Genomic DNA, 17,080 nt, shown 5'->3' on the forward strand with positions numbered 1-17,080 from the left:
GTCAGGACCGCGTCACGGACGGATACAAAATCGTGTGGGATGGCTTCCCTGATCCGGACAGCGTGGTCCGAACGGATGTGGGAGGTTTACGGGTAGGCCTAGGAGATTGTATGTATCGATATGGATCTGCAAAAACTAAAATAAAAACTCCGACGACCAGCGTGACGTGGGAGGCTCGTGTGTCTGCAGCTGCGCTTTCACTCAAATCAAAAGAAGAAGAAAAAGACACAGCTGCTCAACAAGTTCCTCTTGATAACGGTGCGATACGCGTGCCACGAGCTCCAGCACCGTGCGGAATCGAAGCTCGCGCTAGGCGCTCGTGTCCTGCGCACCTCCACCTGACCACGCGTTTATTTTCTTTCTATTCCTTCTCCTCTGGCCGATGCTAACCCCAGGTGGAGGCGGTGGTTGCTTCGCCGAGCACAGTCGGTAGTTGCCGAGAAGTGGCCGGCACTGGCCGGCGGAACTGGGACTTTCATAGGATACTACTCCTAGCTCCTAGTACCTAGCTTAGCCAGGATTGACTAGCGGGAACGAGTAGTGGAACCGGGTGCTATGCTTCTAGGCATGGGACGACGCCGGAAGCGCGCAGGACAGCAGAATCCTGTAGGCTCCCATTGAAAATGATATCGAGATATTATTGGATCCCCCCGTCCCGCCCACTACTGTAGTTTATCGTGTCATTGAAAAGGTTATCGCGTCTGTCTGCAGTCAATCGACAAGTTCATTCACACGGCCAGTGTCACTTTAATTCTACCGTAGTTTTTTGACCGAGCGCAACCGTCACTGCTCATGTCTCCTACTAGATGCATCGCCTTCGTTTTCCCCCTTCTTTTTCTTTGCAACAAGTCAGTATTCTCGGGAAGCAGGCGTTGCGATCAGTCATCAGGCCGGGCTAACGACCTGTGCTTGGATTTGTTATCGCGGAACTGTCGGTTGTGAAGTCCTGATAATTGCAGCTGCGAGATCTGGAAAGCAAGGGAGAGCGAAAGGAATCTGCCCTCATCAGCGCCCACCCTGCTGCTGCCCAAAAGAAGACAACTCCCATGAACCCTCTTGTGCCAAAAGAGGAAGCAAGCAACACTTCCCAGTTTTTTTTCAAGCATAGCAACACTTTAAATTGGCGCTGAAAGAGGTGACGCCTACTCTTGCACACACGAATGAGACACGAGCAAAATTTGCACGAACCACGACGAGCTTTGATTTAAGTACACACACAAAAAAGATGGGCCTGATTAAGACGATGACACGACGACAGCGTACACACGCGGATTAAGTAGGTAACCTGCAAGTCCGGTACTAATTAAAGATCGTTCCCTAGGCTACAAACGCTCAAATTCAGGCTTGTGCGCTCAGCAAGACAGCGACGAGGCGCCTGCGCACTGCATGGGAGCCGGCTCTACATCAGCAAGCTGCGGATGATTGCCGCCTGCGCGCTGCTCATGTCCGAGGTCGCCAGCAGCTCCGACAGCCTCTCGCTCAGGTCGTCCACCTCCCGGTGCAAGCTCCTGATGTAGGTGCACGTCTCCTGCAACACCCTTGAAGACGGCACCTGAATTTTGAGAACCAAAGGGAAAGAGGATCCGTTGTCAGGCCAAGATCAGTATAACTTTAATGTTAGCTCATGCAAGCTGAAGCGTCGGAAGAGCATGCAATTGTAGGATTGTCCAAGACATAGCTGATCAGTTCATCATCTATTAGGCCTTAATGTAACCAAGAGACTGAAAGGTGAATGCTAGACTGTAACTACAGAAGAGTCTAATTACAATTTCTAGAACTACCATTTGCTGCATATAAAGTGATAACGCCAATGATGAATGATACGTACTCTATCATTGCCCCGGAGACGCGCCTCAGGAAGGAGGTCCTGCAACTTGGAGACAAGGTCGCTGATTTGCTCGTCAGTGATCCTTGACGAGCCAGACTGCCTTGACCGTGACCTACGGCTCGACATTATGGCAAATGTGAGTGATCGGATGTACTTAGGAATTGGATACTTGGCAGAGAGAGCCTAAGACAGTGAGGGTTTATGGTTGGAGTGAGACAAGTTTGAGAGACAGAAGTGGTGGCAGACAGGGACGGAGAGGAACTAAGAAGTGGTGTTGGAAGAGAGGGAAGACAAGTTGTGCATGGGAGAAAGAAATGAGTGGCTACTAGGGTGTTAAATAGTGGCAGCTGCAAACCGAGAAACCCAAAGGGCAGGCAAGAGGAAGTGAGTTTCTTCTGATCTACACAGTGCTCGGCCCAGTCCAAGACCCTGACCTATAGGGACAAAACCAAACTATGGTCCAAATGGCAGTCACATGCAGGAAGTATTAAACTGAAAGCGGGACTGCGAAGAGAGAGACAGAGAGAGAGAGAGAGAGACCATACTGAGGAGCTTGTGTGAGTCTCATGCTGCTCGTGCATCGCCGCTGCAAGTGGGAGGAAGCTTTGAACAACAGGAGATGAAGTGCTGGTGGGAGAGACGACTTGGAGGCCAGTACTGTCAGAAGGAGAAACACATGCCATGTTTCTCGAACTGCCAAAATATATGTGGGGTTTATTGTTCTTGCCCCACATTATGTACTCAATATGTGTATGAAATAAGAACAGTGGCTCTACAGTTACTGGTAGATGGCTTTGTTTGCGGCTCTATTTGGACATGTCTAGGGTTCAGTGTACACCCATGCATGAAGCACAAATCTCTTGTCTCCACAAACACTAGGGCCCGGGGGAACAGCGATACCGGGTAAATTCCAGTCACTACTCACTACTCTATAGATGCGCAAGTGCCTCCTAGACAATGTAATTATGGTGACATTTCTGTACAGTTTCCTAATTCCTATCTACATACCGATCCTGTCAGATCAGAAATTTTAGCAATCTCAGCTTTGTTCCTTATAAAAATATAACTAATACCATGCACAACTGCTGAAACATGAGTGCATGAACCGAACCGATCAGTTAATAGATTTTTCCGGCGCTGAATACCTCACAGCGTATCAGATTCAGCAGTGTCATGATGCTGACTGGTCTCTTCGATCATTTGGCACCCACGGCCCATGTCTTGCGGCGCCTGATAATCAATACATGTATGGGGCACATTGACAAGTGTTATTACACCCACACATTATCAGGCAGAATCAAAACCAATACTGTGGGTTCATGTATCAGATCGGTGCACTGTTTCAAGTACAGAAATGGAGTGAAACAAAGGAATGAGCTGGTTGCAGATAAACTCATACTTGCAATTTCGTGAAATGATTACTTACTGAAACGCTTTGGTTCCCCTACTTCAGTCATTTTCATTCTTGTTCTGTTGCTCAAGTTGACCTGATATAAAATGATGTAGCCAAGCTTCCTAAAAGTATGACAAGGAAAATGATCGGCAAGTTAGTTAGAAAGACTGAAAGTACGGAAAAAGACCCCCAACGTTTATGCAATAGACTATGCATGTAGATGCTTAAAACAAAACAGTAACGCCTTCTGCAAATTTGAGATTCCCAATGTATTAAGCTTGACGAATTAGCATATCTGAATCATGTATGCCCTTTCAGCTCCCAACAAACTCTCAGGAATGTATCAACACATGTAGGCTAACACAGTTTGCAACAAGTTTTACTTCATGACTCTGTATTATGGAAAAAACACTCCCATGTATCAGGCACAACATTTAGCTCTATAAGGAATAAGAGTATATGCATTGGACTATATGGCACCAAATATGTTTGCAAAATGCACCCCTATACTACAGATCATAGTAGAATGAATCTGTCCTTCCAGGAAAGAGTTGCTGGACAACTCAGAAGAATCATTGGGAATTTGACCAGTCAATGCAACGAGCCAGGCAGTACAGCAACTATAGCGCAACTGCCAGCTTTATTCCTTCAGTGACCTGACACCTGAGCTAGTAGGACACATATTAGCCCTTCGTACCCTCTAGAAGCTTGAGAGACAGTATTAAGATGTGAACATGACAGCAGAACCTCAAAATGTAAGCATGTGGGTACTTGCATTTTGACCCAAATCTCTACACTCACAAAAGTAAATCCAACCAACATAGTAAAACATCATACTGGAACATAAAAGTTTCCAGGGAGCTCAATGTTATTGATCATTTCAATCCTTAGATTATAAGCAGGTACTCCCTTCAATGCAATATGCCACAATTTGCCCACCAGCGATGATAATGCAGTCATGTAAGAGCTCAAGAGATCTAGCATACTAGTGTGAAACTTAATAATAGCAGAAACGCATCTTGTATTGTAAGATAATTTGGTAATGACGAACTAATGACATCGGACATGCACGAGCTGGTTAATAAAGATCCTATTAGCCTGATAACGATCTGATTAGCCAGCCAGTCACAGCATATACATGCACTAAAAGTTCTCTTTGTCTCAGGAATATTCAATTCACAAGATCCACTGCCAGTAGTACAATAATGCTGGATCGTTAGGTGCTGCTGCTCTGAGTGTAACTACCATCATACAGCTTGCCTAGAATACCAATTGCAGGGTAAGCTACTCCCAAATGACCATTTTACACGTAAGTACGATGAGAAAATAATATAAAACATCAAATCTCCAATTAGAACCAGCTAGTCGGTGATGATCCGAGCGTATCTTGATGGCAGCATGTCTCACGGGGCACATGTAGCTCGATCCAATTAGTAGAAAACGCCTACAGGTTATCACGTGGACATGGTATTGTTTATGAAGAAACCCCTTGGCCCCAGCCCTCCACCCAAGGTCACACACTCCAGTGAGATCAATCTTTTGTTTAAGTCTACACTTGACCAATTAAGAAAACAAAGAGTACTGCTTATGTACTATACAATAGGCCAAGTAGGCCTGCCTGCTAAACAGATGCTAGGAATCACATGCATTATCTTATCGTATTGCGTTACGTTAACAGACCCTCACATGCCTTACATACTTTAGATCTGTCACCTTGTTCGTGCGTAAACTTTGAAAAGTGATATGTGAATCATGAGGTCCAGGTAAATTTTGTAAAGATCAGCATGGGCAACGATGAAGCCTCATGGTCTGATACTGAAAAGATCCTCAAAAGGCAGGTCCTGCTCAGTTACGATAAGAATATGCAAGATGCAAATATTGGCCACAAAAATCGGTCTTTCCTCATCAACATTGGCATGATTTGGGCATCAGTTGGATAATCTTTTGACCACCGACCACCACACAACATTGATGGAGTCGTACTGGTCAGAAAAACTTTACATATATCACAGTTAGTTTACGTTATCATCACACCTTGTTGCCACAACAAGCAAAGGACTCTTTAGTCTTTACTAGACAAAAGAACAAGTGAATTCCAGAAAAGAGTGACAATGTACTGACATCCTGAATGAAGATAAATCATACCGAGGAATGTGCCTAAAGGTATAGACAAGTAAAACAAACAATAAATTACCAAGGTTGATTTTGTAAGGCAAGAAGCTTCCACTCACACTATATGACTAACAGGGTTTTTAATGAAATGACAGGTACTACTCTGACACAAGAGAGGGAATCATATGATCTGGAGATACTGACGGTCAGCTGTCTTCAGTTCAACACTCCTGCAAGATGACTGGCTATTTCTAGGAAATCTAAGACCTACTTGCTAATAAATATTCAAACTAAGGTTCTGACAGCGCTCTCAGTGCCCAACAACCGAAAAGATACAATACAACTAGTTTTCAGTTAACAAGGAAAAGAATCCAGATCTTGCTGCAGAACCTCAACATGCTCATCATTGAAAGCTAGATTATACTAGGGTGGGCGGTTGGTAAACAGGAAATTAAAATAAATATTCTAAGGCTAAAGCTACAATCAGTGCACATCTACTAGTTCAGGCACCATCGGCTAAATTTACCCTAGTATTGAGTTTCGGGTGACAGACATTCAGAACTGGACAAAAATGAAAATAGAGTAGCATTAAATCCCCCAAAAGGCACGTAAGAACGCACCGACATGTACTACGAAGTTGAAAATCATCTGCTAGTAGGGCTGCAGAACACGAAATACAATGTGCAGGTTACCCAGCAAAGTGATTATGCCGGTCTGGGGAGACATTTTGAGGAATACTGTTCACAAAAAGGAAGTGTGCAAGTGCACACGTCGATGCCGAAAGCTTCAACTCCCTTGGTTCTATCTTCAATGCATATCAAAGCCACCATATATTCATGCCTAAACTTTGGTCCATGTGTATCTGTTTTAGCCAAATAAACTACTGCGAGTTGAACACCATGGAAATAAGGAAGTGCTTCCTCTAGGGAGCAGAAATCTTTAGTTAAGACACTAAAGAGAATCACCATCACCTAATGGAGTTAATAATTTTCCAATCGTAGAATTTTGTGCCCGGGCGATTGGGTAGCCAGTTCCAGCTCAGGATGGTTTCCATGATAGTGATAGTCCCGTAGATACAAGTTGATTGATCACATAAACTCCTAGCACTGAATATTCCATTCAAACCCATTGTCGAAAATATCATCTGAATTTCCCAAATGTTAGTTTCTCCAATGACATGAGCATAAACTCAAATATCCAAACTTGGATGGACCAGATAAAATGAAGCATGCAAAAGTGCATGTTCTTGATAAAAACAAGTGTGAAAAATGCATGTTATAAGGAAAAATAAGGTGTGCAGAAATCGAACTCTTTCTAACCGCATTACAATTTTCAGAGGAAAAATGATAAAAATGAAGTATGCACCTGTGCTGACACCGCACCTGTGCTGACACCACATGTTAATAGTATTTTGTTGTTTTGCCAAGGTTTACGTATTAGGCAAGGGGGGCCATAAATAATTGCAGCCAGGACTCTCATCCGATTAAGTTTATTTTTGCCTGGTAAATAGATTACATCGTAACTCACACACAATGAACTAGGGTTCATACTTAATGTTTGGTAGAAGTTCTGCTCTAGAAGCAGTAAGAAAATTGCATTTGCGATCAATATGCAAAAATCTTTAAAGTATTTGGTTACAATTTCCGGTTCTGATGCAATTAGTATACGTATTTTACATGCTCAAATACTTATCAGTAGATATGTGTGTTTCTTTCTATAATTTATTACTCAATCTAGTAAACATGATTATAGGATTATAGCTACTGGGCTGATGCAACAATTTTTTTAAAAAAAAAAACAGCACAAATGTAGCTAGACTAGAAAATCTATTTTGTTCCATGTTAGAGGTCCAAGATTGAGAATTTTAGTTCAATAGGTGTACCTACATTCAAGAATCGTTTTCACCAAGCCATGCATTTCAATTTACTAATACATTTTTAGTTATGGATCATAGATGTGAAAATTGTTGGTTCCAGAAAACGGGTGATAGTTACAGATTTATCAAGTACTCCCTCCGTCCGGAAATACTTGTCGAAAAAATGCCTAAAAATGAATGTATCTAGAACTAAAATACATCTAGATACATCTATTTCTCCGACGAGTATTTCCGGACGGAGGGAGTATAAAAGTTGTTTAGATGGATACTGTAACCATGGCATTGGTAGTCCCAAATGTTGTTTTGTGAGTGGGTAGTACAGTCTGAATAGAGTAGAAGAGAATGAAAATTTGTTGAGACAATTGCAGCCTATGTGTAGCGTAATGTATGTCTGCACGCAAACAAGCTTCCCTTTACACAAAACCTACCACATATTCAGATTCAAAACCAGAGAAGCTTGATTCTCAATGATTGGATAACTAATAAATGAACCTTTACATTTGTTTACAAGAAAGAAGTTCCCTGAATCCATGATCTATACTGCAGGTTCAACAGCATCGTTAAATGCAATCTATACTGCAGGTCACTGGAGGTTTCAGTAGCTGAATCCACTTATGCAGTAGCTTCTTACTGAAGGTCATGGGAGGTTCCAAATCAGGAGCTACATTTACCAATGTAATAGCTTCTTAGGTAACATAGAACTAAAGGCACCAGCCCAGCATCTAGACTCTAGAGTAACAAAGTTAAATCTTTCGATGGTTAAAACTTAAAACACATAGCACTTGCAGACCTAGAATTCACACAGTAATGTTAGTAAGAAAGAAACTAGGCCGTCTGAATATATCATCTAGTTTTTGCTTCCTACTCTGTCCCTCTGCCCCATCTCTCAAACAAAGATAGGTAGTCTGAATATGTCACTTAGTCTTCGCTTCCTATTATATATCATTATGCCCCGTATCTCATTAAAGGTGCATCAACACATGATTCCCTAACGAACAAAAAAGCGGATCATATACAAATGCACTAATACAACATGAAAGCCTTTTTGGAGTTGGATCAAGCAATCATTTGCAAATAGCAATTAAGATCAAACTGACCCTGCAATTGACATATCATATTTCTTGACTGCTTTGTTCTTGTGGACACATCCAGAGTTTGGAAAAGGCACTTGGTGCATTCATACCAAGGAAGACCTTTCCGAATTCCTAGCATGGTCCTGCAGTTGCATTTTAAGTTATGGATCATAGATGTGAAAATTGTTGGTTCCAGAAAACGGCGGATAGTTACATTCGAGTAATTTAAGAAGTACAGAAGTGTTGTTTAGAGGGATACTGTAGCCATGGCATCGGGATTGAGTCGGTAGTACAGGCTGAATAGAGTAAATAGAGTAAAATTTGTTGAGACATAATTGCAGGCTATGTGTAGCATAATGTGTGTCTGCATGCAAACAAACCCTCTTTACACGAAATCTACCACCTATTCAGATTCAAAATCAGAGAAGCTTGATTCTCAATGATTGGATACCTAGTAAATGAACCTTCACATTTGTTTACCAGAAATAAGTTCCCTGAACCCATTATCTATACTGTAGGTTCAACAGCACTTTTAAATGCAATCTATACTGCAGGTCACTGGAGGTTTCAGTAACTGAATCTACATACGTGGTAGCTTCTTACTGCAGGTCAGGGAGGTTCCAAATCAGTAGCTAAATCTACCAATGTAATAGCTTCTTAAGTAACATAGAGCTAAATGTACCCGCACAGCAGCTAGACTCTAGAGCAACATAGTTAAATCTTTCCATGGTTAAAACATATAGCACTTGCAGAACCAGAATTCTCACGGTAAGGTTAGTAACAAAGAAACTATACGGTCTGAATATATCATTTACTTTTTGTTTCCTACTCTGTCACTCGTCCCATCCCTCAACAAAGGTAGGTAGTCTGAATATATCGATTAGTCTCCGCTTCGTACTATATATCATTATGGCCCATATCTCATTAAAAGTGCATCAACACATGATTTCCTACCGAACAAAAGGGCGGATGATATACAAATGCACTAGTACAACATGAAAGCCTTTTTGGAGTTGGATCAAGCAATCATTCGCAAACACCAATTAAGATCAAACTGGCCCTGCAATTGACACATCAAGTTTCCTGAATGCTTTGTTTGCGTGGACACACCCAGAGTTTGTAAAAAGGCACTTGATCCATTCTATTAGCAAGGAAGACATTTCTGATTTCCGTGGATGGCCATCTCACTCTTGGTACTGAACTTTTATCAGTTTGAATATATGAAGCGGTCTGGGGGCTCCATTCCTTTCTCTATTATTAATAACATAGGTCATGATCAACATCCTGATCATTAGGGTCTCTCTACCAACATAGGCCATTAATGCAAGCACCTAGGCATGGAATTATCGAAGCGCAGCAACAGCATTTCGAGGAAATGGTAACCGCAGCATAATCATCAGCATTGACTATTTGACGACAGCGAGCGAAGCATTGACTATTTGATGACAGCGAGCGAAGCACAAAAGTAAACCAAATCTAGGCGCCAAAATATATCTTACCACCATAAGAGTGCCGATTTACAAGAACACCATAATGTACGAAGGAGGAAGGGGAAACTTACAGCGAAACCCTAGCGGGAGATGGCGACATTTTGGGGAAGAGAGTGGGGGGAGGTGGCGCCATAGGATAGGATCGAAACAGAACGCCACTGGTGGCAGAGAGAAGCGAAGAGAGGGAGCGGAGCCGCGGGAGCGATCTGGGCGCGGCGGCACTGACGCTCCTCCGCCGAGACGAAGCGAAGCAGATTTTTTTTTTTTTTGAGAAATGCGAAGCAGGGTGGGATGGGTGGCGTGCGCGTCGGCTTCAACTGGGCTACAATGGGCTGAATTCCTTCAGGAGCTCGAGCCAGCCCGTTAAGGTTCGGCTCGGACCTTTTTTTTACTCGGGAAAGGAAAAAATAAATATGGGCCTTGAATCGGGGAGGTGGGCAGCCCATAACATTGTAGTAGTTTCGTGCTGACGGATTCAACAACGCAGCCCAACGCGGCACGCGGCTGGCGCCGGAGACCGCAGCCGCGTGCGACGCGAGCGCGACCAGGCAAGAGCCACGCCCCAACCACCCACCCACCCAACCCCGTCGCACCACACGGAGTACGTACGTGCGTGCGTGCGTCCCCATCCCTCCAACGGACGGACGGAGACGGTGGTGGACGTGCAGCCACGGCCGTGCGGGCAGGCGCAGGCGATCGTTTTCGTCGTCAACCCAGCAGTAGTCCCTCTCCCTGTCCAGCCCAGTTGGGCGCCAGCCAGGCCACATGACCAGACGCCAACACCATCCAGCGACCTCGTCACACCTCGTGTGCGCTGCGTACGTGCTCCACATCAGACTCAGCGCGCCACGGACGGATCGAGCTACCGTCCAAAACGGCGTCGGTGTGGCCGTGCTAGTACCATCATCATCAGCTGCTGCTGCCAGGCCAGGAGCGCAGCTGCAGGCAGGCCGAAACAAACAGACAGCAGAGTGGTAGTGGCGGTACACGCCTTTATTGCCAGTCCACGGGCTCGCGCTCACACATCTCCGCTATACGTTCTTCTCATCAGGACCACACCGCGGCCATCGGCGTGCTAGCCCATCAAGATTCATGGAGGAGCGACCAACCCCATTGAATCCGTCTGCCCAGCCGTTGCATTTCCTCCGATCTGCGAGCCAGAGGACGCACGCATGCACCTGAGAGCCGAGAGTTTCAGAGCCAGCCACGCCCCTGCCCGCATCAGTGGATCAGCGTCGCAGGATGTACCACACAACCCTACCCGCTCTGTCCGTCCGTGTCGATCTTCGCCGGGGTCCGGCCCGGCCCGGGGGAAAACAACAAGGGCGGCGTGGTGGGTGGTACCGCGGTGGTGGCAGTAGTACAGGTCGTTTTCCTGAAGAGAGGCAGAGGCCACGTACTACCACTCGTATCGTACTACGGGGCTGTTTGGTCGCCACCTTAGCTTGCCACGCCAAAGTGTGGCGTGCCACAGCTCCCTGGCATGTGTTTGGTTCTATACTAATATTTGGCTCAGCCCATAGGAGCATCCGCTGTAGAAATTTCTGCCTAAGGTGCGGCGTTTGTTTTGAGCGCCACAGTTTGTGTGGCGAGCCACAGGTGTCCGCGTGTGGCTAGCTTAGGCGTGGCAAATAAGTCTCCAACCAAACAGGCCGTACATGAATTATTCTGCATTGCGGGCGAGCGGATGGATCTGGGTGGGGTGGGGTGGGTTCGGTACGACGTCCCCATCGGAGGTGAGGTGACGACGGGACGATTGGATTGACCAGCTCGAGCCATCGGTGCGGCAAGACAAACCTAACCGAACCCAACCAAACGCGTCGGCGTCGGCGTCGGCGTCGCCGGCCGCCGTATCGACCGCTTCGATCGCGTGTATATGGTGTGGTGGTGTGGGCGCGGCGGCGGGCGTACGTACGTACGTACCCGGTTGCGGGCGATGACGCGACGTCGATGGGCGCCGGGCGGGGGTGGACCGCATCAACGGATTGGACACCAAACGACGGTTGGACATGGACACCTGGACCAACCGCGCGGGCTACGTACTACTGTAGGTGAGTGCGCGTGTACGGCGACAGATTGGACAGGGCTTGGCCGCGGTGCGAGGAAAAAGGTCACGAAGCGGCGGCGGCGGCCGGCGCGACGCCAACGTACACGACCAGAGTTTTCTAGCTAGGCTGGGAAGCGGCGCCTCCGGACTGGCCTGGCCCATGATCATTTCTTCGCCAGCCACTTTTGATACGTACAAAAAAGTGTCGTTTTTTCTTCTTCTATCTGTCACGCTCGATCCCGCCGCGCACATCGGCGGGCCGCTGGAGCGTTGCGTCGGTTAAGGCCATGATGATCTCGATCGACAAGCGGCCGTCTTTGAAAAATGAATGGTTGGGGCCTGTTCCTGGCTGATCGGTTCACCAAAAGGGAAAACAGATTATATATATATACTCCGTATATGTGTACTCCACACTCCATGTACTAAGTCCAACTCCACCGCGCGACCCCAAATGGACGTCCGTTTTGTCCGTTTTCTGTCCGTTTGAACAGGGATTTGAGGTCCTGTCCGGGCGTGTCCTGGGATGCGGTGGCCGTGCGCCCAATGCGCGGCCGCATCCATTTGCCCCATCCTGTCCGCGTGTACTTAAAAAACTAAAAGCAACATTTCAAATGCCAAGCCCTAGTTCAAGCCAGCGGCGGCCCCGGTTCATCACGCCGGCAACAAAGCCAGCGGCCTACACGTCCATCGCCGGCATCAGCCAGCGGCCGGCAACACAGTCAGCCTCAAAAATGAATAGTTCTCCTCGCCGGCAACACAGCCAGCGGCCGGCAACACAGCCGGCCTCCAAAATGAATGTTTTCTCGCCGGCACACTACCAGCGGCCGGACGGGCGGGCGGGCGGCACCCATGCCAGCCTCAAAAAGAACGGCCACGCCGATCGGACGACCTAGTTCAGGCCTTCGGCGTCGAGCATCTCCTTCTGCCTGGCCTCGAACCAGGCCCTCGTCTTGTCGCTTATCTTCGACAAGTCCACGCTCATGATCGCAAGGGCCACCTCCTGGACCTAGGCGTGACGTTGAGGTCGATGACGGCCGCGGGGCGCGGTGTGGACGGCGCGAACACGTCCGGCGACCCCGAGAAACGGGTCTGGCCGTCGTGCCTTGGAGGAGGGAAGCAGGGCAACATGGGCGCGGTGCGCGATGTCAGCGACTGGCAGTGAGTAGGCCGGGCGACCGACGAGCCTGTGCTCGCCGGGCCGACGACCGCTGCAGGGAACCCGGCAGGACGGCCCATGCCAAGCATGAGGATGGTGTGCGCTTTGTTGACGAGGTCCTCCTTCTCGTCGGCAGCGGCCTTGCGCCGCGCGGCCTCCAGCTCCTCGCGCTGGGCGGCGAACTTGGCCGCGGCGGCATTGACCTTGACGACCGCTCTCCGTTCCCTCCTCTTCGCCGATTCCACGTCCAACTTGGCGATCTCCTTCGGCGTGCACCCTGACCGCGGATTTCTTGGCGCCTTCTTCTTCACCTTTGCGGGCGGGTCGACGGCCAGGCCGCCGGAACTCGGCGGGGCGTCGGCCATGGACGGGGGAGAGAGGGGGAGGCGGGAGGGACGTGGAATGGTTTGGGGCAAATGGCGCCAAATGGGCGTGGGGGGTTTTGGTTTCTCCCACCGACAGGCGGGCCAAGGGAGGACAAGCGTGCGCGTCCCGCCCGTCCGCGCGTTGTCCGTTTCGCCTCAAACCGAGCGTAAGTTTGGGCCGGGGATGGGTCGAAAACGGACGGAATCCGGACATTTATCCGTTTGAGGCCGCGCGCTGGGCCGCCTCTTTTATCTTTTTACCCCAAACGGACGGGGGCGGACAGGATAGGGTCGCGCGGTGGAGTTGGCCTAAGTACCGGCAGTACTGGCCTGAGATGCATTGAATAATTTTAGGTCAAGGGTGGCTTCAAACAGAAGGCAAAGGCAAGGAAGGTAGCTAAGCTAAACTCGCCCGAAAAGCCAGCCGGTCAGCCTATGGATCGAACGAATCGTACTAGTGCTACTACTACTCCCTTGGCGTGGTGGTGTTCACCGGTCTTGCATGGATCGCTCAATGAAAAGCAAGCTTTCCCTTGAAGTGACATTTAATTTGGGCCTGCCCTGCCCTGCCCTGCCCAGTAAACGCAAATGCAAGAAGCCGCCACTGCGTCCATGCATGAGCATGAGCATGCAGCACAATGAAATCATTGGACCCGCTGGGTGTGATAGAAGGATAGCGAGATCAGGTGGGCCTTAAACATGCTTGCGTAGAAAGAAAATACCACGTCGCATCGCACACAGCGCAGCCAGCACGCCCAGCCCAAGCAAGCTGGTACCCTAGCCGGGCGGTGAGTTAGGCGTACATACATGTGAGCTCCTCAAACCAAATAAGTCGCTTTATTATAGAGGGTGGTGTGGTCACACGCGCACAGCTCACGCCACACCACCGAGGCCGATCTATCGTACGTGCACGTGCCGCCGGATCCATGGGGTCGCTCGCCTCTCTCTCTCTCTCTCTCTGCCGCGTCTCCATTTCCACTTCTCTCTCTCTCTCTCACACACCCTGCCGCGTCTCCATTTCCACTTCTTTTGCCTCTAGCTAGCGAAGCCTTGTCGCCACTCGCAGCAGGTACGCACGCACGCACAGCCCTATCGCCCTACAGTCTTTTTCTTTGCCTTTGAACCCAACCCAACCTACGCGCGTACCATCTCCTAGCTAGAAAGCTACAGCACGATATTGGTAGCCATAGCTGTGGTACCGGCCGGCCGGCTGCATGATACAAATACTCCATACAATACTTATAGCGTGTCAAAATCAGGCGCCCACGTTGGAATCGTTTGTTTTTTCGAACGCCGTCGGAATCGTTTGTTTTGTAGCAGGGTCAAATAGAAGACAAACGGAGTTCGGTCGTGACACGGCTCTATCTCTCTCACACACACATACACTGTGGGTTGATTCCACGGTGCCGCAATTTTCTACGCATTGACACGGCCGGGGGAGAAATGAAATCATATTCCTCCGTTGATTCTTCCGTGGTAAGCGACCGGCGGATATATGCTGCGTGCATTTGTGCCTCTTTTAATTCCTTTTTCCCTCCGGCTCTCTTTCTTTCTTTCTTTCTTTTTCGCCCGATTCCACCATCGAGAAAGTTTGGGCTTTAAGAATTTATTCCCCGGCCATTGGTGGGTTAAGTTGTCATCACCCGCTCCAATTTGCTAAAGTAAGCAGTGGTATAGTTGGGGAGGGAATTTTTAGGCCGAGAGCCTCAATGGAGGAACGGAAAGGGGGGAAACCGGGATAAAAAAAGATTAAAGCGTTTGTTGCACTTGGTGGTGTCATAGATGGGGGAGGGGAGTGCACTTCTTTTTAGGGCAGATCCCTTAATCCCACGCTTTGACAGGGGTAATCAACCCAGTGGGCACTACTAACAGAAATCATAACCCCAGTGGCCAAGGAATTCCATTTGGCTGTGTACTAGTACATCCTTGAGGTTGCAACATTTGTCGCTCATCCGGTAACTCTACTGCACACTAATAGTGTTTTGATTCACTGGAACCCCATGTAAACAACATACTCTAGCTAGCTAGTTAGGTGTGGCGCGCCTACTAATTATGGACGCTGAGCAGGCAGACTGCAACGCACATCACATTGATCTCCAAAAGCTACGTCTCGTCAAGACAAAGAAAGATTGTAAGTAGTAAATAAAGTTGTATGTGCTTTAAAAAAATGATTGTAAGTAGTAACAAGGTTGCTCGACTAGTGGTGCAAATAAAGTTGTATGTGCGATAGCTTATACGCCTTCTCATGTGTTCTTTAGCTTTTTCCTTGTTAGAAGGGACTCTAGTGACTTCCATTTCCATGTAGTCCTTTTCCCCCTTTTTTTCATAATTACATCCATTTCTATTTTTAGGCTTTCATCTACAACTGGTGTTCAAGGAATTAAGCATGCTATGTTTATATGCTAAACTGTCATATGCTACTTATTGGGATCAAGCGTCGGTTCATAGATATATACTACTCCCTCTGTCCCATAATATAAAAACGTTTTTGACACTAGTGCGGTGTAAAAAACGTTCTTATATTATGGGGCGGAGGGAGTAGATCATTGACGGAGCGTGTTGCCGCGCCCGTCTATTTATAAAATGAAATGGTAGGAATATTCATAAATATATTACAACTTAAAACATATTGGATTTGTATAAATATAACCTACATTAGTTAGTAACTAAGAGAAATGACGTACATAATCAGTACAACAAGATTCACGGATATACATCGGCTTGGTATAACATACACAACAATGTGCACATGGAAAATACAACAAATCGATACTACCAAGGCAAAACAGATAATAACCAGTAGATAGCGTACATGATGCATTAATGAAACTTCGCATGCCTCTATTAAAGGGCCGCCATGTTGAGAAACAAATGAGAACTAGGATGCTCTCTTTTCCCCCAAAAAATTGTTGATTAGAGCCCTAATGTTAGCATATAAAACTCATATTCAAAGACATAAGATTCAGGATTCTATGTTTGGTTCATAAACAAAACACTTCCTACTCTACGTTCCATGAAAAAGGAGGGTCGATTTCCCACATTATATCGACGCAAATTTCAAACTAAAATATGCTTACACCACCGAAACTATATTTAGGGACTGACATATGAGATTGTATCATACTTTTATCCTATCGAATCAAATTGAATCATTGCCCCATGGGTAAGAGGGCACCCTCCTCTTTTGTGTTTCTAGACATTGACCAGGTACATGTCACCTGGGTTAGGCGACCCTCCCCCTCTCGCGACCCCCGCGTCGCCTCCCCAGGCGGCGGCGGGGGAACCCTAGCCGCGCCGCCTCGGCACCCTCCCCACCTCGGCCCACCACCTCCTCGTCGCCTGAGGCAGCCGCCGGGCAAAGCCCGGGTCTCGGCTGCCCTGCCTCTGCGTGGGGAGTTCCAAATCTGGAGTGGCGACTGTCGGTTCTATATTCGACATATCTCGTAGTAAGGGTCCTAAGCTAGGTGTCTTGGAGCGATGGTAACATGGACATAGGGTTTTACCCAGGTTCGGACTCTCTCGAAGAGATAATACCCTACATCCTGCTTTTGATTATATTCATAAGGGTGTAGTACAGAGTACATGTATCTACCACGAGATTGTTCTAATGAATATGAGATGATCTATTGACTAGCCTGGTGATACACCTCCAACGTATCTATAATTTATGAAGTATTCATGCCATGCTTACAATAGTTTTATATGATTTTGGTATGATTTGATTAGAAGTAACCCGGACT

General features: G+C 47.3%; 1 protein-coding gene and 1 long non-coding RNA gene across 3 annotated transcripts; both read right to left on the bottom strand.

Moving 5' to 3' along the window:
* Positions 1–1,161: 1,161 nt before the first annotated feature.
* On the bottom strand, positions 1,162–2,940 carry LOC119291576 (transcription factor ILI6). The gene is made up of 2 exons (XM_037570357.1): positions 1,829–2,940; positions 1,162–1,552 (listed from the first exon to the last, which is right to left on the bottom strand). Exons 1-2 carry the CDS (start codon positions 1,952–1,954, stop codon positions 1,400–1,402), a joined length of 279 nt encoding a protein of 92 aa, XP_037426254.1. The 5' UTR covers positions 1,955–2,940; the 3' UTR covers positions 1,162–1,399.
* Positions 2,941–3,012: 72 nt separating this feature from the next.
* Positions 3,013–10,116, bottom strand: LOC119291577. 2 transcript variants are annotated; one of them, XR_005142528.1, is made up of 3 exons: positions 9,844–10,115; positions 3,255–3,343; positions 3,013–3,165 (listed from the first exon to the last, which is right to left on the bottom strand). It is a non-coding gene; the product is annotated as an uncharacterized LOC119291577 (long non-coding RNA). The 2 variants fall into 2 exon arrangements; XR_005142529.1 differs by having other exon boundaries at positions 3,017–3,058; positions 9,844–10,116.
* Between the last annotated feature and the right edge of the window lie 6,964 nt (positions 10,117–17,080).

The sequence above is a fragment of the Triticum dicoccoides genome, chromosome 4B, assembly GCF_002162155.2.
Source record: "Triticum dicoccoides isolate Atlit2015 ecotype Zavitan chromosome 4B, WEW_v2.0, whole genome shotgun sequence".
NCBI lineage: Eukaryota > Viridiplantae > Streptophyta > Magnoliopsida > Poales > Poaceae > Triticum > Triticum dicoccoides.